The sequence below is a fragment of the Silurus aristotelis genome (genome assembly GCF_946808225.1).
Source record: "Silurus aristotelis genome assembly, chromosome: 13".
NCBI lineage: Eukaryota > Metazoa > Chordata > Actinopteri > Siluriformes > Siluridae > Silurus > Silurus aristotelis.
Window position 1 is genome coordinate 28,359,888 of NC_139586.1, and position 23,020 is coordinate 28,382,907.

The following is a 23,020-nucleotide window of genomic DNA, read 5'->3' on the forward strand; positions in this document are numbered from 1 at the left end:
AACACTAGATTCCGTTAATGAGACACTTCCTTTTTTGCTTCGAATCAAACCAATTAGTCAGTCAGTCAAGTCCTGCTGATCTTCTCCCCTCCTGAGATCTGGATCATACCATTTACTAGCTTAACGACGTCCAAAACAAAACGAAGCATCATCCCATTACCAAACCCTCCCATCGCTTTTAACAGTAAAAACATCTGAGTCGAGAACTGGGGTGAAATCGAGTCGTCAGTTGGTGGCGGTTGGATTAAAATAGAGTATTTATACACAGTCTAATGCACACACTTTTTTTTTATATATATATATATAGGAGAAATAATAAACAAGGTCACAAGCATTTGCACGAGAGATGTACCTAATAAAACAAAAATCTGCATCGTTATTTAAGAAAGAAAAAGGTAATAGCTACTGTAGTCATTTTCATGACCAGTTGTGCACATGAAATGCGGATTCGGTCCTCTATGTTGTATTTGTTCTTTCGTCAGGAATGCAAAAAGGCTGCACTGAAAAGCAAGCGAGCGCGTGGCGTAAATGAGGAACGAGACGAGTTGCTTGTGCCATTGAATCGAACTGCAAAAAAAAAAACATCTGACTGCATGATATCAAATACATTTTATATATATATTTTTCCCCCAATTGCTCAACAAGGAGCTGAATCAGAGCGAGGTGGATATACGTGCATTTAATTTCATCTCTAATATCACTGTGAAGGAAAGAAAAGTGTGTAAGGGAGAAAAAAAAAAATTACTGTATGATCATTCTGTAACTGAAAATGGCGAAATCTTACTGCCCCCTATCGGTGTAAAAGAGAAACTTCATCCAGGACAAAAGGCACAACTATGGGGGAAAAAAAACATTACACTCAGAATCTCTAGATTCCACACACACACACACACGCAAAAACAAACAAACAAAAAAAAACCTACAAAAAAAAAAAAAAAAAAACCTACATGGTCTTCTTAAAGAAAACACAATTTGCTTTGTTTCAGGTTTGTAATACAAGGATCCGCGGGCCTTGTATGTGCTTTAGCACCTGATTTTTTTTTTCCTTTTCCTAATTTTCTTTTCTTAAAACTTGCATGCATCTAACAGGGGAAATCTGCCGAGAGAAAGTGCTTCTCATTTCTAATATTTAATTCTTTCACTGTATTATTTTCTCTGTAGGAAAAAACAGAATCCAACACAAATCGGCAGTAACAGATAATACCGTTAAAAAAATTACACCCCCCCCCCCCAAACAGTTCACCCATCACTTGGTGAGAGAGTTCGCTGCTCTGATTAATGATGCTGAACACTAAATGCTCCCTGTCTACGACAGCAAGAAAAATCACACATACACTGACTAAAACATACACACACACACACACACTTGGTGGACCAAAGGTATGCGGACACCTGACTTTTTTTCTATTTTTTCTTTCTTTGTCTAAATTGGACGTCTTTGGAAACGCTTCTTTACTTGAACTGGGAGAACAAAAGCTGTTCCAGCATGACAATCCCCCTGCACACAAAACCAGCTCCACGGAATTATGCTTTACACGGGTTGGAAGATGTGAAAGATCTTCTCATATAGCGCTCTGAACCCTACTGAACAGGAAGAATGTGAACCCTGACTGCACCCCAGACCTCCTCACATCACCTACATCCGTTCCTGACTTTACTAACACCCTCTAAATAAATTCCCACAAAATCTAGTAGAACATCTTCCCAAAACAGTGGAGGTTCTTCTAACAGTAAATGAGGACTAAATGTGGAATGGGATGTTCAAAAAGACCACACAAATCTTATAGTCAGGTGTCCACAAACTTTCGCCTATATATAGTGAACACATACATTATGTACAAGTGTGTGTGTGTGTGTGTGTGTGTGTGTGTGTATATATATATATATCTGTATACACACACACACACACACACACACACACACTTGTACATAATGTATATGTTATGGCCAGACGATTTGTAAGTCATTTCAAGTCTGACTCTGAATTTCATCACATTACAGCTTAAAGGAATATTTTAAGAAAAAAAATCAAGAATACAAACGTCTTATCCAAACGTCTCTTTCACCGAAAAAAACATTAAATGTGGTAAATATACTGTATTTGATTAATAATGCTCTCGCACTGGAGACTCCTTCCAAAAACGAACGGAAAGCTGGAGCATGTTAACGATGATATAAGTATAACTATAGATTGTGTGTATGGAAGTCTGTTTCTGCCACATTAAAACCAGATCAGAACAGATGCAGCCACTGAAGCCAGGCTACTTCTTGGTTGTTAGAATATCAAAAAAAAAATAAATAAAAAAAAATAAAAGTTCTGAATTGCAAGAAATAAAGTCTGAATTGTGAAAAATAGTCGGAAACCCGAGAAAAAAAAATACAATCAGATTTGGCATAAAAAAAAATGTCTGAAAAGAAAAAAGAAAAAAAAAAAAAAAAAAAAAAAATCGGAATTGTGCTAAAAAAAAAAAAAAAAAAAAAAAAAAGTCTGAGTTGTGCTGAAAAAAAAAGGCGGAGTTGTGCAAAAAAAAAAAAAAAAAAAAGGCGGAGTTGTGCTAAAAAAAAAAGTAGTCAGAGATGGCAGAAATAAAGTCGGAGTTGTGCTAAAGAAAATGTCGGAGTTGCGATTAAAAAAAAAAAAAGTCGGAGTTGCGATAAAAAGTTGGAATGTTGAGAAAAAAATCTGAATTTCGAGAAATAAAGTCGGACTTGGATACATTTTTTTTTTAATGTGGCGGAAACCATAGAATGTTCTATGTTGCCATAAAAATAAGAGTGGGCACTACTGTGATGACAAAGACTATTGATTTGTAAGTATAGACAATACCTCTATAGAACACTGATCATTAAAACGGTCCAATTTGTAAATAGTTGTAATAGATTTCATGACTATTTTTTTGAAGTATATAATCATATTAATGTCCTGAAATCAAATGTAAAACGAATCCGTTCTCCGAACTGCACATTTTTTTTTTTTTATAAAATATTCCTTTAAAGTCACTTTATTCCGGTCACCGCCGGCCGTTTCGAACTATTATTTATAGAGTAAAACTACACCCATACCAAAAATGGCGCCGATAATACACTTCTACACTTCACGTACTATTGCTGACCTTCATTCTTCACGTCCGTCTTTTTTTTTTCCCCTCTTCAGTCAGTCAGCGATAACGTGTTCTCCTTCAAAGGTGAAGGCTAAAAGAATCTCTTCAGGAAGCAAGCGGGAGATAAAACTGTGCTCAAAGAAACACTGGTGGTGCCTCGGTGGAGCTGGATGGCCATGCAGAGATAAAGCAGATTATGAAATACATAGTACAAAGATATATACATACACACACACAATACGGACAAACATATTGGGACACCTAATCCATATCTGGTTCTTTACCAAGACCACAAAGTTAGAGACGCACCATGGATGTCTTTGGATGCGCTAGTATTTCCCATGAACATATGATTTACATGGGTAGGAGTGGAAGATCTCGAGCTCTTTCCCTGCTCTAAAGGGCTCACTTCAACCCTATCGAACATGATGAATGTGAACGTTGCTTTACCTACGCCTCTGTGGCGGAATGAATCTAGTGGAACATCTTCCCAGGAGAGTGGAGACCATTATGTGGAATGGGATGCTCAAAAAGCACAAACTGATCTTATGCTCAGGTGTCCACAAACTTTTGTCCGTATAGGTTGTGTATATTTGTACATACTGTACACATACACACACACACACACACACACACACACACACACACACACTCAGAGATGGCAGAAAAAAAAACAAAAAACTAAATATATAGTAAATATATAAAAAGAAAATGTAGACTGCTGAATATAAAGCTAGTGGAATGACCAAGAACAAACGATCAAGATCACGAGAGCAATTTACAGCGTCGGGGACAAAGAAAGAACGACGACGCGTTTGTGCCGTAAGCGAGCCCTGGAGGATGAGGTCACAACCAATGGCAGGCGGAGGAGCGGTGTCTAGTCGGACTTGTCTGCGTCGTCGTCACGGTGGCTGTCTGAGGCGTCCCTGGCGCTCTTTTCCTCCTTGGCGAGCTGGGCCTGTGATGCCAGGATGCTGGAAAGTGAGAAGAGGGCTGAGCTTGAGGTGACCGTGGGCAGGCCGCTCGGCTGACTCAGGCCCAGGGGGAGCGGAGTCACAGGCAGCGCCAGCCCCTGCAGCTGGGAGAGCTGGTGTGCTTGAAGTTGCTGCTGCTTGGAGAATGAAAAAAACACAAAGCATCTTTATAGACATGTATATATTAGAGTTCTACTGATGGTGTATTTCACCGATACGGATAGTTAGGTTGGATTGCACCGATTATTCAAACAATCATTTGTTTTTATCCAATATCTATTTTTAAAAATCACTTCATGTAAAATAGTACTGAACTTAATTACAAATATATTACAAATACGTAAATAACGCAGGTCGAAACGATTTAAAAAAACGAAAGTGTGGATGTGATGCGTTTTAGAAGGAAAGGCCGTTTTCAAATGTATCCGGAGTTGGTGTAGACGTAGACTTAATTTTGTAAAAGAAATAGTTTTACAAAATCAAGATTTTTTATTTTAGAAAACCGAATAGGGCATGAGTGTGGCAACACAAATATTTTTCATTCCTCATCATCAAGTGACTCGCCTCTAGAAGCCGCTCTCATAAGGACAGCGGACCATCTCAGTCGCTCCAGCAAAGGACGCTACCTGGAAAAACTATCTGTATGGATTTATGCTGTTTCGGCAATCGACTATCAGTGCTGATAAATCAGTGCTAAATCCGATTAATCGCTCGACCTCTTTTGCATTCTGTTCTTATTTACATTTTGCACAACTTTTTTTTTAAATTGTGGCTTTTCCATCCTTACCCGGATAATGGAGTTCATCTCAGGTGGTGTGACCTGTTTGGCTCTCTCTATAGCTCCCAGGACCTGCTGCTGGTGCTGTAAAAACAGGAACATATCACAGATCATGTCAAAATCTGCATGCGTCCCATCCCGTGGCCATCAAGGTATGCATCTAAGTAGGCATCCTTACCACCACAGACACTATATGGACAAAAGTTATGTGGACACCTGACTAAGATTAGTATGTTCTTATTTAACTTCTCATTCCGCAGGTGGTCCATAATTGTTATAATTTCCGCTCTTCTGGAATTTGTAGAAATTTTGTGTAAATTTGTGGAATTTGTAGAAATTTTGTGTACATTTGTGGAAATTCATTTAGCCACAAAGGCGTTAGTAAAGTCAGGTACTAATGTAGGCGAGGAGGTCTGGGTTGCTCCAGCCAAAGACCTATGGAAACCATATCTTCTTAGAGCTATAATTGTGCACAGGAGCACTGGAACAGTGAAGGGACAATTTTATGCTCTTGCAAACAAAGTCATCCAATACAATTGTGTGCTAAAATTTTAGGGAAGAACCAGATATGATTGGAAAGGTCCCAATACTTTTGTCCATATAGAATATATATATTCATAGAACCATCCAACCACACAAAACCATCTAAACATCCATCTCTATATCCGTCCATCCATCCTCAGTCACGCTCGGATCAACACAGCACTCAATATCTACAGGGTGGCAGGCAAAAAAAAAAAATCAATGTGTTCCTTGCGGCGAGCTTCAGAGGAACCGAGATGCTTATAAAACGTCACTATAAAAAAATTTTTAATTAAATTAAATGAAGTGCGCTAACAGATGATTCTGTGTGTGTGGGTTAAATGATTTGTGGATGTGCAGTACCTCTTGAGACAGGTAAGGCAGGACTTGAGCACAGATTGCATTTAATCTCTTCACAATCTCTGCCTGCAGGGAAAACACACAAACACACACACACGTTATGTAGAATACGGTTTATTTTATTTTAAAAATTTGAGCGAAAATAATTCGCAAAGCAAAAACAATAAATACACAGTTGTGTGAAAAAGAAAGTACACCCTCTTTGAATTACATATCAGGACACAGTAAAAATCATCTGGTCCTCATCAGATAATAGAATAAGACAATATGAAATTACACTGTCTCATTACTTATTATGCAATCTAAATTTAAATTAAAAATTATTTTAAATACATGTTTAAAATCATATCTGTATGTGATGATAAAGGTTGGCTTTCAAACTAAAATGTTCTTTAGTCATTAATAGCGATCGAGGTACACATAGTGGAACGATCGGATATTAGCAAAAATCCATACCGATAGTTTTTCCGGTTTGCTGTCATTACGAGAGCGGCCTCTAGAGGTGAATCATTGATGCCAGATGCTGTTTGTTTTTACACTTGAGACTGTACGCTGCACGAAGAGCGCTGTATTATTTTTATAATTTATTAATTATATAAATTAATGAATTCATAGTCATTTCCTTTAGCACGTTTTATGATTCAGTAGTTTTATTGGTTTTGTAGTAAAGTTCAGTACTATTCATCAGTCGACCTTTATTTATTAACATAGCCTAATTATTCCTTCACTTATTCACTTATCACCCGGATGCAAAAAAATCATTTTAAAATTGTCAAATTTCATTCTAAAGTCAACAAAAATTTTATTATGATGGTAATAATGCTCTTTTAATAGGTAATATAGCTCTTGAAAAGTAACGCTCATTTGTCTGTACGGTGCAGAACAAAATAATTATATAAATAATAATATAATAACAAATATATTATTTATTATATTCTAAAATATCATATATAGAAAGTGTAGGAAGAAAAAGCAAAGGGGACACCAATAACGCCGTTTCGGTATAGTCCTGGCACAATGTCCTGTCACATGGACACACTATACAGCATGAAAGAGGAACAGCAGGAGAGAGTGAGAGATGAAAAAAAAGGTAAGAAATCAGAGAGGGTGATAAAGAATTGGCTGAATACAAAACACCAGGGTCTGTCTTTGCATTAATTTCTGGACTCCTCTTCACCTTTCTCAGTCACACACACTTACACACACACACACACTTATACACACAGCTGCCTGTATGCCTTCCCTCCCGTTTCCCCCCCCCGTCCCCCAACAAGCCTGATGAATTGTGCTGGAGGCGAATTCAGTGTGGGACTGGAATCCTGACAGCATGTTCAGCAAGGATGAAGAGGCTGTCACTGTAAAGCATTGTAAATCCCTGTATGCTGTCCCACAAGGGCACAGTCAATGATAAAACACCACAAGGACCAGCGGACATCAACTTCCAGACTAAAGCTGTGAATTGACTGAGCACAAATCAGCACTGCATCCAATCTACATTAAAAAAATTATATATAACACAATGTGCATCTACTGTACAATCCATCAATATTAATAGCATTTTTTCTCTCCTATAACAATAGGTACGGCCCAAATGATATAAAAATTCAAAGGTGGTCCTAATAAAGGGGACGCCACAGAAATAATTTTACAGGAAGGACAACTTACTTGCTTGTGCATTTCAATGTTCAGTCCATATGACATCTCGTAGTACTGTAAAGAGATACAAGAAATTAGAGGAATATAAATCACACACACACACACACACACACACACACACACAAACACGCACACACACACACACACACACACACACACACACACACACACACACACACACACACAATTCTGTCGTAGCATGGACAGGGGAAGGGCATGGGAACTCGATAAGCTATTAGAGAGAGGAGGGGAGAGCCGGATGATGGCGTGAGAGCAATACTGCACAGATTAGATCAGATTAAACCGCTGGGTGGTTCAATTAGAGAAGCAATATCAGAGAGCAACATGGCGCTCGGGCAGCAAAAATAAGATTACAGAGCAGAGACAGAGAGAGGGGGCAGAGTGCAGAAAAGAAAGGGAACAGGGAGAGAGGGAAGGAGTGGAGACAGGGGGAAAAAATAGCAAGCAAAAGCGGAGAGAAATCAGAAGAAGGGAAGAAAAGAGATGAAAGGCAGAAAAGAAATGTGAGAGAGAAAGAGATAAGATGAAAGCAAGAGTCTAGGGAATAGGTCAGTGGGTGGATGGTTGGAGTTGTGTGTATGTTAGAGGGAAAGCAGTCTGAGGCGGAGAAACGCCCTGCTTCAGACGCAGTTGTTGGCCTTTTCTCTGGTTCAGCTCTTGCATGTCCACTTTCTGTTCCAAGACCTGGTCTAGTGCAAAACCATGAACCTGCTCAACTCCTCAGACTTGCTCCTGCCCCACTCTAGAAGCCTTCCCCAAAACCATGCCATACAAAACCGTATTACCAACATCCTCACCTGCCTAGGAACCTTTCCCTATACCACCTACCTGGCCTGGCACCACCTGCAGTGGCAGCACTCCTTTCACCTGTTCCTGCACCCTTTCCTATACCTGCCCCAACACCACCTACCTTGGCACCAATCGCTTCACCTGCGTCATCACCCTTCCCTATACCTTCACCACCACCACTTCCAATACCTGCCCCGGCACCACTATACCTGCTCTATGACCACTCCCTATACCAGCTCTACTACCACTCCATATAGCTGCCTTATTACCACTCCCTATACCAGCTCTACTACCACTCCATATAGCTGCCTTATTACCACTCCCTATACCAGCTCTACTACCACTCCATATAGCTGCCTTATTACCACTCCCTATACCAGCTCTACTACCACTCTATATAGCTGCCTTATTACTACCCCCTATACCAGCTCTACTACCACTCTATATAGCTGCCTTATTACCACTCCCTATACCAGCTCTACTACCACTCTATATAGCTGCCTTATTACCACTCCCTATACCAGCTCTACTACCACTCTATATAGCTGCCTTATTACTACCCCCTATACCAGCTCTACTACCACTCCATATAGCTGCCTTATTACCACTCCCTATACCAGCTCTACTACCACTCTATATAGCTGCCTTATTACTACCCCCTATACCTGCTCTACGACCACTCCCTATACCTGCTCTACGACCACTCCCTATACCTGCTCTACGACCACTCCCTATACCTGCTCTACGACCACTCCCTATACCTGCTCTATTACTACTCCCTATACCTGCTCTATTACTACTCCCTATACCTGCTCTATTACTACTCCCTATACCTGCTCTACTACCACTCCCTATACCTGCTCTACTACCACTCCCTATACCTGCTCTACGACCACTCCCTATACCTGCTCTACTACCACTCCCTATACCTGCTCTATCACAGCGCCTGCCCTATCACCAACCTCCTCACCTGCCTAGGAACCCTTCCCCATACCTGGCCTGGCACCACTCCCTTTATCTGCCCCAGCACCACTCCTGTCACCTGCTTCAGCACCCTTCCCTATAACTGACCCACTGCCCCGACACCACCTGCATTGGCACCACTCTTCACCTGCCCCAGCACCCTTCTCTATACCTGCCTCGACACCACCTGCCTTATCACCCTTCTCCATACCTTGTCTGGAACCACTCTACATGTCTATTGGCCCAGAACCACTACTTCACATGCCCAAGCAACACCTGCCCAGGAATTCCTTCCTACACCTACGACCTGCTTCAGCTCAGGTAACTCTTACCATTATATAATGACGCTGCATCTCCGACTTCTCACTGGCCAGTTTGTCGCATTCTAGCTTCAGACTGTAGAGAAGAAGAGCACAAAACATGTACGACGTGTAGAAGTTTGACATCAAGTTAATCAACATCAGCAACAAATAAAACACAACAGAACCTGAAAGAAATATTTTTATACTGAATCCAGTCCAGTTTTATTTTTTCTTACTTTCAATCAAACCGCAATGAATGTACGACATCTAAATTGTGCTGTTTTTTTGGGGGGGCGTATCATGAACAAAGCAATCACAGTTTACAGAAAGAAAAAAAACATCAAAGTGAAGCAGCGTTTTTTTCCCTTAGCTGTGAGATGCACAGTGGCCTCGCTCCCTACCCCTTTCCTCACAGATTGGTTATGTCCAAAAAAAACCCCCCAAAAAACATACATCGGAGGTTGTCATAGCGACCATCCTCCATGCTGTCAGGGTACCTGTGATTGGCCATGGCAGCCCCTGATTGGCTGTGGCCGCTAGATGCTTTGGAGAATGCTGTCAGGAGTTAAAAAATAAATAAATAAATACAAGAAGTAAACAAGCAGGAGGGGAAAAGACACTATGCAGTTTGATTTCAGTTTCTTTCTGTCTCCAAATCGCTTGTGCTGTCATCCTTATTTTGATTAATTTATTCCCCGATCTATTTATGCACATGCATGGAGGAGCGACGGCCCGGCTGGGCTCTGGAGACAGCCTGCAGTACATTTCCTTTACAAGGTAGTACGCGTGTGAGGAAAATAGAAAGAAAGAGAGAGAGAGAGAGAGAGAGAGAGAGAGAGAGAGAGAGAGAGAGAGAAAGAGAAAGAGAGAGAGAGAGAGAGCGAGCGAGCGAGCGAGAAAGACCTTCTGAGATCTGTGCTAAAGTCAACTACAGGAGCGTGAAGGTCTGAATAGTCACAGGAAGCGTGGGGCCCTGTTCTTCTAAAGTGCTCACATGTGGGGGGAAAAGAAACAAAAAAAGGGGGGGGGGGGGTGTAAACACCAGCACCCTTGTTGTCATGGTAATAAAGTGTGTGTGTGTGTGTGTGTGTGTTTTTCTTTTCGAATTTTAGGTCCAAAAAAATTCTGAGCTTCAGCACCAGCTTTAGATAACAGTTCAAGTGAGCAACCGTCAGGATTTCTGCAGGTTTCACCAAGTCAGATTTATGGCATTTCAAGATCTTTTTAAGAACTTGCACTTTGATGTAGATTATAAATAAAATCCCTTTTACGTCTGTGGTATTTCGCACCAATAACAAAAAAGCTGATTGGCTGTTGGTCTCATTTGTAGTCAAAACATTAAAGTAATATTTGGACTAGCGGAAGAAAAAACTACACAAAAACAAACAAAATAAATTCTACATTTTTAAAGGTGGCATTTCAATGGGCATTAGAGGCAGCGTTACATGGGCATCGAAAAAAATTAAGCCCTTTTTAAAGTATTTAAGACCTTGAACAGAGAATTTAAGCCTTTTTTAAAAGCCAGTGGAAACCCTGAAGCGTATGCCTCGTTAAAAATATTTGTTCTGACATATATCGACTTATATATATATATATATATGAAAGAGTAAAAAAAAAAGATAGACCGCTTTGAGAGACATCCACAGACGCACCTGTGATATTGTGCTTGGAGGAACTGGAATTCGTCTTTGATGCGGTCGCAGGAGTCTGACGTCGTGAACTTCAGCTGCTGTGATGAAGCCTGCAATCAAAGCATTAACATTTAGCCAGTCAGATGCCTTCACCTCCTACTGCTCCATTACACACACACACACACACACACACACACACAAACACATTTACAGCGCACATTAGCATGGTTAATGGCACGCCACTCAAAGCAGCACCCGCACCACTTCCATAATTTCCACAAGGTCTTCTGGAAAATATATTACATTCCAAAACCTGGATCAAGTCGAAATTCTCATGTGGTTCACCGCCGCCTCAGACACACCATAAACCTGATGTCTTTTTGCCCCAGATATAAAAATTATGAACAGTGAAAAAAAGAATAAAAAAATCCCTGTCGGTCAAGTGTCAGTCAAGACTGTGTTTTTTAATTCCAGCTGTATTACATGTAAAGCACTTATTATTTCCCTCGTCTAGGCAAAGACATTCCAGGAGGACAAAGAGGACAGATTACTACTATGGAGATCTTATGCCAGGGACGCTCAAGGACACCAGGTGCCACGCTGGACGCATTCCCATCAAGCAAACAGGAGGCCCCTCGTACATTTCTGACAGATTTTTACAGGCTTTCTGGAGGAACACAACCTTGTGGGAAGGAAATAAAAAAAACTCACTCACCTCGACCTTGTAGAGCTTTGACAAATTAACCATCGAGTCAGATTGAACCAATAAGCTAATGAGCTGAAGTTTAATCAAAACCAGAAATGGCTATATTACCAAGTATGTTTACACACACACACATGGAATTTGACTTGGCGACAGAAGGTTCCAGTGCAGGAGAAGTACAGACATAATAAAACAAGATTAAAACAGATAGTTAAATAATGCACTTTGTACAGGAGTAAAAATATTGTTTACAAATGGACCATTTGGATTCTCTGTATAAATGTGCAGTTATGAATATTTGGATTATTCATGGTGAGACAACTGTAATTGTGCCTTGGTCTTCTGGTGGACGGTGCTCTGTAGCGCCAACCAGAGGGTAACAGTTTGAAGAGACAGTGGAGCTGTGGGGTCCCAAAGTGATTTTCTTAGTCCTTTTTTCCATTCTGGAGGAGTGAAGATCTTGGAGGTTGGGCAGTTGAGCACCAATTATCCTCTGAGCAGTCCTGACCGTCCTCTGTAGGGTCTTGTTGTCTGATTTGGAGCTGAACCAAACCAGACAGTTCTACATGTACACAGGACAGACTCAATGATGCCCGAGTAGAACAGTTTCACCAGCTCCTGTGGCAGGTTGGTTTCCTCAGTTGGTAAAGGAAGTACAACCTCTGCTGTCCCACTTCAGGCCCTGAGAGATGGTGGAACCCAGAAACTGTTGTAACAGTGATGTTCTTGTTGGGAGCGCTGGGGGATTTCTACTGTAGTCCACAATCATCTCCACTATTTTAAGCATGTTGAGCTCAAGATTGTTGTGATTGAACCAGAGTGCCAGCTCTTTTACCTCCTGTCTGTAAGCAGACTCGTCTCCGTCCTGGATGAGGCCGATGACTGTAGAGTCGTCCGCAAACTTCACAGGCACACAGGCAATCAAATTCAAGTCAAGTGCAACTGCTCTCATTAACAGTCATGGATCCCTGTGGACCAGGCGACCTACTGTACTGCCCGAGGGCAAATATCACTTCATTTTCACATCCAATTACCTTCTGTACTCATCCATGAACCTAAACTTTGGGCTTTCAAAAAGCAAACGAGGGAGAATCTATGAATGGGCAACATTTACAACAACTTCTAGAAACACTAAATATTAGAGGTCGATCGATAGTGGATTTTACAGATACAGATAGCGAGGTTGGATCATGAAAATGTGCTGAAGAAAATAAATCTGAATGCATTATTTTATAAATATAATTCTATAATAATAATAATAATAATAATAATAATAAATTAAAAGTAACAAATATAAATATAGCGCTCTCCGTGCAGCGCGCAGTGTCAGTGATTCAAACAAACAGCACGTTGTGTCAGTGATTCGCCTCTAGAGGCCGCTCTCGTAATCACAGAGGACCAGAAAGCAGGAAAAACTATCAGTGTGGATTTTTGCTGATAGCTGATAGATTAATCGTTTGACCTGTAATATATACATGGCATAAAATTGGTTTGTGCTTTTTGAACATCCCATTTCACATTTAGTCATTTTATTTTAGAATAATCTCCACTCTTCTGCGAACATGTTCCACTAGATTTTATAGAGATTTTGTGGAGATTCATCCACAAGAGTGATCGTAAAGTCAGCTACTGATGTAGGTGAGGAGGCCCGAGGTGCAGTCTGTGTTCACATTTATTGTTTGAGAGGGTTGAGGTCAGAGCTTTATAGCAGGAGATCTATTCAAACCCATATAAAGCATATCGTCATGGAGTTTGTATTTGTGCATTGTGATGCTGGAACAGGTTTGCGTCTTGTAGTTCAAGTGAAGGGTAAATGGTCTTCTGCAAAGACGTCCTATACAATTGTGTGCCTCTAACCTTTGCGGTAACAGTCTGGGGAAAAGCCACGCATATTTTAACGGTCAGGTGTCCAATTTTTTTTTCCAAACAGTTTTGCAACAAGCAACATTTTAGAGCAAATGCATGAGCTCCCAGCTAGGAACATTTCTACCGGTTGGCAAATTTCTACCAATGTTTTATTCAGAAAAAAAACCCTGGGGGAAAAGTGCAACAATAACCGCCAGAGGCTAAAGACACACGAAGGGTCATATCGCAAAAAAAAAGCTCAGTATGCAGAGTAAAGCAGAGCACTTGTGTTCTTCACTTCCCTCAAACCTGCAGCTCCGTGACTGAGGAAAACTCAGCTCAGGAAACTTCATTTCCTGAACACTATTGGGGTATGGAACCAGCTCGAAGTCTCAGACGACCACCTTGGGTGGAGCATTGAGACGTGGATAGCAGGGATGCATCTATCAATAATTTTAGAAGTCTACTGATAAAATCCATCCACGTGTAGATATTCGAATTAATTAAGGAATCGTTTCAGCCCTAGTGGGTAGCTTCAGGTTGTGTCTCATACACAATAGTGGCCTTCAGCAGCTGCTCTCTGAGCCGGCGGCTTCGGTAAACGAAACTTGGGATCAGCGTAATTCAAGGCCAGATGCAGAAAAGCAGGTAACAGAGAAGCCAGGAATTAGGCCATGGAGGAAAATAAGAGTGTGGGCCAAATTACAACATTCCAGACCTGGTCTTTCAGATGGAGAGATGTGCCAGAGATAATTTACTCACTCTCTCTCTCTCGAACAAACATCTAAAAAAAAAATAGGACAATTCCCTAATTTGATTGCCGCTTCTTGCTATTCTGCTCTGCTCCTCTGAGATGCAATTAAAGCATTTATAGGTTTTAGGTGCTGCTGGGCAAATTGAGATTCTTCAGCAGATAAATGAGATTCATCATTCCACTACATTTCCTGTCACAGCCCCTGACCCTCATCACTTAACAGGATCCTTTCCTTTTGGAAAAACTAAGAAAAAGAATCGGTGTACATCTGAGCGATGTGTAGAAAGACGTAGGAGATGAACGCGAAGAGCGACGGCGATTCTCCGCAAAGAGCAATTCATCAGTGAAATCAATCTGAGCCTCGCTCTGCCTGAGAACCACGCTTGATCTTAGCTCGGTTCCTGGTCAGATACATCAGGTTTCGAACAGATTCTGTGTTTCGAAATCGTCTGGATGATGATCAGCACTGCATATTTACTTATGGGGATCTTTCAGGACAAATACACTGTACGCATGAATATCTAGAGCGCTTTTAAACGTCCCTGTTAAAAGACGAATAAAATACAAATCAAACCACACAACGATGACGGGGAAAAACACAACAGACAAATCATGGCCTCAGATTGGAATCTTCCTGAGATGCTGCTGAAGGGGACGGTTTTGTAATCCGGTTGAGGGATGGAAAGCTAATCCTTTCGGGCATGAATTTGATTTGGATTATCTCCATGGTCGTGAACCTGACACACACATACACACACACACACGCGCGCGCACACAGACTCAAGTGTGGGTGCATTAACCCCTTCACCACACTAAACCACTCTGGTTCCATGTTTAAAATGCACAACTCAGGTTCCCACATCATGTGACCTCAGTCCTTGTCTAGGTTTTTTTTTTTTTGTATATGAAAACAGAATATGTACAAAAGTTTGTGGACACCTGACCATGTTCAAAAAGCACAACCTAATCCACATTTGGTTCCATTTGCTCTAATAAAAAGCTCCACTCTTCTAAATGCAGCCACATGGTTTCAGGCTTGTGCAGGATTTTTTCTTTCACCTTCTCGATTTTTTTCTCAAAATTCTCAAGTTTTATCAGCCTGAGTGGCTGAAAAAAGAGAGAAATTCAAAAAGTATGGATTTTTGGAGAAATGGGGGAAGTTTATTTATACTTCTAACTGGACAGTCAAGTCAGGAACTGCTTGCTGGCAGAGGCAATTAGAAAGCTGGAGATACTATACAGACAAATATTGTAACATCTGACTTGTGTACTAGCTCCAGCAAGATGTTTTACATGGGTTGAAGTGAATGAACGTAAACATTGACAGCACCCCAGGCCTCCTCCCCTACAAAATCTAGTGGAACATCTTCCCAAAAGAGTGGAACTCATTATGACAGCAAATGCAGACTAAATGTGGAATGGGATGCTCAAAAAATGCTGACAAAATAAATTTGACAAATAATATTTTGAGAAAACTCACTGTGCCTTCAAAACCCATCACATTACACCAAACTGGAACCTAAAAGAAAAAACGAGACATGGCTATATGTTATATGCTGCTTGTCAGCAGTTAACGGGTTTCGAGGGCAGAGGCGGCGAGCAGACGTTTTGCGCGGTGTGATTTATTGAATTACTGACCCGCCTTTGTTTGTGACTGATGACGTTTGAGCGTTTAAAATTGAAAAAAAAAAAAAAGAAAAAGAACAAAAATCCACAGGGTCACAACCTCAAGATTACTCCCAGCCCGTGAAAGAAATAAATCAACAACCAGACACTGCGCCTGAAGCTGAAATAACGTGTGCAATCACATCTCTAAAATCCAGCAGCAGGTCGAATGCAGATGAACTCGAACAAAAGGAAGATATTCATAGCTAAACGGTGTATTAGCATCCCACACAGTGAACCTCGTCCCTCTGGGATTCGCCCGAGCGCAGCAGCAGGATGGTGATGAGCTCCGGGCGATGCTCTGGTAAGCTGCTGAGTTTCGTTTCTAAACAGGGACTACAAGGCAGCACGATTGCTTACAACTTAGGCAGAACAAGACGTGGAAATGAGGTACATAGGTGTCAATACACCAAACCTGCTAAACAGCAATCTGGGACACGGCCTAAACAACTGAGTTATGGGATAAAACAGGAAATGTGAATAAATGACTAGTACAGAGACGGAAGATTCTCAGGCAAGAAAAATACAAGACAGGGATATTGTTTATTCATAACTGTTCACCAAGCAATCACTAGTATTCCAGTTTGGTATAAAAAAAAAAAAAAAAAATTATACAGAACTTTATTACAAAAAAATTATCAAAAATAAAAAGGTACTGAATAAAATTAATGAATATATTAATTATAATACATCCAAAATGATGTATTTCAAATAAACAGCATGTGGCTTCAGTGATTCGCCTCTAGAGGCCGCTCTCGTACCATATAATGCAACCCGGAAAAACTATCGGTAAAGATTTTTGTTGATTGGTGCTGATAAATCGACTTCTACACAATCTGTGCAAAGGTTTGTGAAAACCTGATTATAAGATTATGTGCTTTTTGAACATTTTTTTGCTCCTATAACAACCTTCAACCTTATTAGATCAAGTTCCACCAGATTTTGTGAAGATTCTTTCAGACACAATGGTGGTAGTAAAGTCAGGTACTCATGTAGGTAAGGAGGCCTAGGGTGCAGTCAGCGTTCATGTTTATCCTGGATTGAGGCCAGAGGTCTATAGCAGGAAATCTTCCACCGCAACCCGTGTAAAGCACCAACCGCCAAACTTATGCTCAGGAGACAACCTTTTGGTCAATATAGTGTATAAGCCTAGTCTTGATCCGTTCCATACTTTTCATCCTCGAAGGCAGCTAACTCAGACTAGGTTTATCTCCTCAACTCCTCAAGAACAAATAACTAACCAAGATGATGCACTAAATATGAAAGCACTCATGGATACTTTAACAAAAACGCTGAGTTTCAGGGTTTCAGCTTTGCTGTGAGGGGAAATAAAATCCTAATAACACATTACAGAGGCTTGGTGTAAAGTTGCTCCCTTTTCAGCTGAAGGTTTTAGATCCAGCGCATCTCTGCACACAGTTACAGCCAAGAGCCTTTCAGGGCAGTCAGAGTAAACACCATGTTTGTCAAGAACGGTGAAAAGTCGTTGCTATGGAGCGGCGCTGCCGTGACAATAACGTCCTTTTCTTCATCATCTCCTCCTCTGGCCAGGGTTCAGGCAGGTCAGATTCAAGATAGCGATTTATGAGATCCTCTTCTGCACCTCAGAGCCACGACTAAGCTTCCTGAGCCGTTTAGACCTCTCCGCGCTTTTCACAAATTCAGTAATCGCTGTGCTTCTGTGTCGCAAGGAAAAAAATCAGCCATGCGTAATCCAATCCTCCTGTCAATCACAGCGACGCTAACAAATTGTAGATATCTCCGAGCTGATAATACACTAAACTGCAAAAGTTTTGGGACGCCCATCTTTTCCATCGAGATGTGGTTCTTTACCAAGACTCTTACCACAAAGACGTCTGCACCCCAGACCTCCTCAATTTCTCACCTACATCACTTCCTGACTTTACTAACACCCTTGAAGCTGAACAGATCTCCACAAATCTCCACAAAATCCAGTGGAACATTTTCCAAAAAGCATGGAGGTTATTGGGTGGAGTCGAATGGGATGTTCAAAATGGAAAGGTCTCCACAAACTTTTTCCTAAATTCCAAGGTCAACATTTCACCGGATATGAGTGGGTCATCAAATTGCTACTAAAGATCTATCGTACTGATAAGAGCAGACGTTATGGCTTTACATCCTGAAAAATCAGCAGTCTTCATGCAGCCTTGCAAACCGCTGGACCGCGTACTGAAATGTACACCGTGACTCGGTGCAGCTTCAGGAAACAGCGCAGAATTAATCAAAAGTCTGGTTTCAACTGCGTGCAATTAGTCAATTGTAGAAATCACCAATTAATTTATCGGTGAATACCTGCTGCATCGTAAACGAGCGCTTCTCGTTAACGGGACACTTGAGACTTCGAGAGAAGGATCTGAAAGCATAACAATCTACGACTGCTGGTGGTGGTGGTGGTGGAGATGTTGCATGTGGAGATGGTGGGCTAAAGAGGGCTATTAATTAAACATCTCTTAACACGTCAATTTGATGCAATTAAATTTTATAGAGCTTTTAACAGTGGACTCTCTCTCCTATATCCTGATAGATTGTGGTGAGGATAAAACTCCAAGACTTCATGAGGAAGAAACCTTGAGAGGAACCGGACTCGAAAGACTCACTCATCACCAGATACTCAATCATAATAGTTCGATCATTGTTGACGTTGTTCACTGATGGAGACTCGAGTGCACCATCTGAGCTCATTGTAGCAGAACTGTTTATATTTCAATCCAATTCCAATCCATCCTCATGGCTCGAGTGAAACCATTCACAGTAACCTCATCTTTAAACTGTTCATGTGGAGCCAATTGTAGCACCAACAGTAGGTGCGTTTACGTGGAGCATTGTAATCGGTTTAAAAGTCCAATCCGAATGAAAATGCTCCATATAAACACCTTGAATAGGAATAAAAATGCACAAACTGAATGAAATTGTAATCGTTTTGAGAGGCGTGAGATGAACCTTTCCATACACCGAACGAAATAAAAATTCTGCCATGAAACACGTTTTCACGTGGCACCGCTAACATTGGGCCACAACGCAGCCATAAATCCCTCCACCAGTGTGATGACCAGCGACTCGTGTAAAACTTTCGCTTTTATTCCAGGTCACTAAACTACATCCTGCTCCCACCAGTCCTTACTACAGGAATAAGAGGTGGCAACTGGGACACAGGCTGTTGTGCGCATGTCAAAGTCGTTCCGATTGAAAGCGTCGGCACGTCTCACGTAAACAGTCTGCCGAATATTTTAATCGGCAAGTGCATATAGTCCAAAAAGCTGGACTTCTAAACAAAAGGTCTTGAGATCAAATCCCAGCACCTCCTGAACTTGTTTTCACCGTATCTGATTCATTAAGACTCGTTACTCAGGAGCAGAAAGTAATTAGGATTTTCTCTGTCCATGACAACCCTCAGACTGTACAAACCTTAAACCCAAACACTCTAAAACCTATAAACCGCTATGGCAAAACTATATGAGATTTGCTCCAAGAGCAACATCTGGAACACTAAGAAAACTCTCAGAAAGGAAAAGGCTGGGCTGAAACTGCAGGAAAGGTTCTGACACAGGAGCTGATGGTGGAGTATAGAGGAGTCTATAGAGGAGTCATCAAAACAAAAACTCTTCCCATGAACTCATCACCAAAGACCATGTCTACAGTACATACAGGTAAAACCAAGTTATTTTGAAAAAAGAGAGATCATCATGTCATCATCACCACATCCATGTCTTCAGCACCACCCATATTATATTATCATCATATACTGTTTACATGCTGTTCTGCACCTCTAGATTGCTGCTCTTGCTGTTTCTGCACATTGTTTGTTTGTCTATAAATACACTCTTGTTTGTAGTTCTTTCTTTTGCACATTGTACTGTAGAACATATACAGCAGGTTTACTGGTGGCACTATTGTGTGTTGTGTATCTGTCCCACACCCTCGTGTTGTCGTTTTTCTGCACTGTTTGCACTCAGTTGCACACGATGTACTTTATGTGTCGAGGACACATTTAGTCCTGGGCTCTGTGCCCCATTCTGTAGCGGCTCTGTGTCCCGCTATGTAGCGGCTCTGTGTCCCGCTATGTAGCGGCTCTGTGTCCCGCTATGTAGCGGCTCTGTGTCCCGCTATGTAGCGGCTCTGTGACCCGCTATGTAGCGGCTCTGTGACCCGCTATGTAGCGGCTCTGTGACCCGCTATGTAGCGGCTCTGTGACCCGCTATGTAGCGGCTCTGTGACCCGCTATGTAGCGGCTCAGTGTCCCGCTATGTAGCGGCTCAGTGTCCCGCTATGTAGCGGCTCTGTGTCCCGCTATGTAGCCGCTCTGTGTCCCGCTATGTAGCGGCTCAGTGTCCCGCTATGTAACGGCTCAGTGTCCCGCTATGTAACGGCTCAGTGTCCCGCTTTGTGGCTCAGTGTCCCGCTTTGTGGCTCAGTGTCCCGCTTTGTGGCTCAGTGACCCGCTATGTAACGGCTCAGTGCCCCGTTCTGTAGCGGCTCAGTGCCCCGCTATGTAGCGGCTCAGTGTCCCGCTATGTAGCGGCTCAGTGTCCCGCTATGTAGCGGCTCAGTGTCCCGCTATGTAGCCGCTCTGTGTCCCGCTATGTAGCCGCTCTGTGTCCCGCTATGTAGCCGCTCTGTGTCCCGCTATGTAGCCGCTCTGTGTCCCGCTATGTAGCCGCTCTGTGTCCCGCTATGTAGCGGCTCTGTGACCCGCTATGTAGCGGCTCAGTGACCCGCTATGTAGCGGCTCAGTGACCCGCTATGTAGCGGCTCAGTGACCCGCTATGTAGCGGCTCAGTGACCCGCTATGTAGCGGCTCAGTGTCCTGCTTTGTGGCTCAGTGTCCTGCTTTGTAGCTCAGTGACCCGCTATGTAACGGCTCTGTGACCCGCTATGTAGCGGCTCAGTGACCCGCTATGTAGCGGCTCTGTGTCCCGCTATGTAGCGGCTCTGTGTCCCGCTATGTAGCGGCTCTGTGTCCCGCTATGTAGCGGCTCTGTGTCCCGCTATGTAGCGGCTCAGTGTCCCGCTATGTAGCGGCTCAGTGTCCCGCTATGTGGCTCTGTTGTTTTATGTAGCACCAGGGTTCTGGAGGAACATTGTCTCATTTCATTGCTTTTTTTAATTGATTAACTTCTTCTGATCTTCACTCAGACGGCAGAAATCCAAATCAACTATATAATTATAATAAACTAATAAAATATAATTACAAATCAGTTAAATTACACGACAATTAAATGTCTGCAAAACAATTTGCGTTAAAGATTTAAGCTGCAGAGATGAAAAAAGAGTTAATTAAAACAAAACTTTGATTATTATATAATATATTATACATGTTTAATTAAATAATACAAAATAATCAGAGTTTTTGTAACACATTGTGAATTCGGTTCCTTATTTTTATATTTAAGAAAAAAAATTTTTTATACATTTTTGCCTCATTGGTGCGTCCAAAATCAGATTAAGATGAATTATGCAGAACATTTAAATTAATGTCTATTAATCTTTAAATCTTAATTTAAATAAATCTTAATTTTATTTGAATATTTTATTGTATTAACTTACAGTCACTGAAGCCTGAACGCCTTTTCTTTCTGTTTTTTTTTTTTTTTGCTTTTATAAAAATTCTAAAAAAATATCTTAAAAAAATATCTTTATTATTTTAAAGGTTTTGTATATTGTGAATTTTGAAGGTTTTAAATAGAAAATAAATCAAATAAACAATGGAAAAGTTGCCCGAGGTTTCGGGTTGAAGCTGACTAGCCTTCCTGAGCATTAGAGCAGGTTAGTTAGCTGATTAGCATCGCGCTGTGGTATTTATGGCGAGGATTTGGGGATTTGTTTTTGAGGAAAGAAAGAGGAAAGAAAAGAGAGAAAAGTCTCACCGAGTGCCTGGATTGTGGAAACATCATGACAGGTTTCTGTTCCGATTATTGAGGCTGGATTTTGTTGGTTCTGATCGCCGTCTTTGTTCGTCGCTGATGATAGCGGATGGAGCAGGTTATGCTAGCCGGCTAACACGGCACCCGAGCGGCGGCGGCGACGGTGGCAGCAGCAGCGGCTTTGCTCCGGTGTTGGGATTTTTTACGAGGCTTCAGTCTCGTATCTGTGAGGGATTTCTCCTGAGGTTTCATTCGGCATCGGTAGAAAAAAGTCAATTTCACCCAGACTACCCGAATCTTGCTGTTTCTTTTTTTAACCACAATCCCAGCAGCGCTGTTTGTCTGCGTTGGTGGGTTTGTGAAACACACACACACACACACACACACACAAGGTTACATGTGCTTTTGTCATAGGCTTCATTCTTTGTTTAAAAAATATATATATTTCTTTTATTTCTTTTATTTCTAATTTTAAAAATAGTTATATAATTTTTTTCTCCTCTACATTACTTTTTCAGGTAAAATGCGTGCGCCGGCACTACCACGCTTTACCACAAGGCGACGACAAAACGCCGCATTTCAACATTACGTCAAAGTCTACAGGTAATTTTTTTTTTTTACAATAATGATAATTATATATATATATATATATATATATATATATATATATATATATATATATATATATATATATATATATATATATATATAAATTATAATTATAATAATAATAATATAAATATAATAATATAATATAATTATTATTGTAATTGTTTATGTACCTGTAAATATATAATATATGATATAATTATAAATAAGTACATATATATATATATTAAACCAAAAGGAAATATATAAAATAATATAATACTGTTTATATTTTCCCAGTTATTTTTCGCGTTACCACGATTCACCACAGGGCGGCGACAAAACACCAGGTTACAATATCTATAATCAAAGGCTACAAGATCAAAACCGTTTTGCGAGATGATTAAAAAAATATATATAAAACATTTTTTATGATTTGATTATCATGACATTTTTAGAGATGTATTTATTGGACGATGAAACGCA

General features: G+C 41.0%; 1 protein-coding gene across 5 annotated transcripts in view; it reads right to left on the bottom strand.

The window, feature by feature from the left end:
- Nucleotides 1-22,319, bottom strand: part of tle5 (TLE family member 5, transcriptional modulator) — a 22,860-nt gene extending 541 nt beyond the window's left edge. The window contains exons 1-9 of one of the 5 annotated variants that reach the window (XR_014536431.1): nt 21,950-22,305; nt 15,880-15,918; nt 11,119-11,207; nt 9,497-9,560; nt 7,401-7,445; nt 5,739-5,801; nt 4,863-4,937; nt 3,736-4,212; nt 1-3,703 (exon numbers count right to left, since the gene is read on the bottom strand). The exon at nt 1-3,703 is cut by the window's left edge and continues 541 nt beyond it. Coding sequence is in view for 4 of the 5 variants with exons in the window: in XM_083559449.1 (XP_083415575.1) it covers nt 3,979-4,212; nt 4,863-4,937; nt 5,739-5,801; nt 7,401-7,445; nt 9,497-9,560; nt 11,119-11,207; nt 15,880-15,918; nt 21,950-21,976 (636 nt within the window). In the remaining variant the exon portion in view is untranslated. Of the gene's footprint in view, nt 4,213-4,862; nt 4,938-5,738; nt 5,802-7,400; nt 7,446-9,496; nt 9,561-11,118; nt 11,208-15,879; nt 15,919-21,949 lie in introns of all 5 variants that reach the window. The other 4 variants (XM_083559450.1, XM_083559449.1, XM_083559452.1 and 1 more) reach the window with 4 other exon arrangements.
- Between the last annotated feature and the right edge of the window lie 701 nt (nt 22,320-23,020).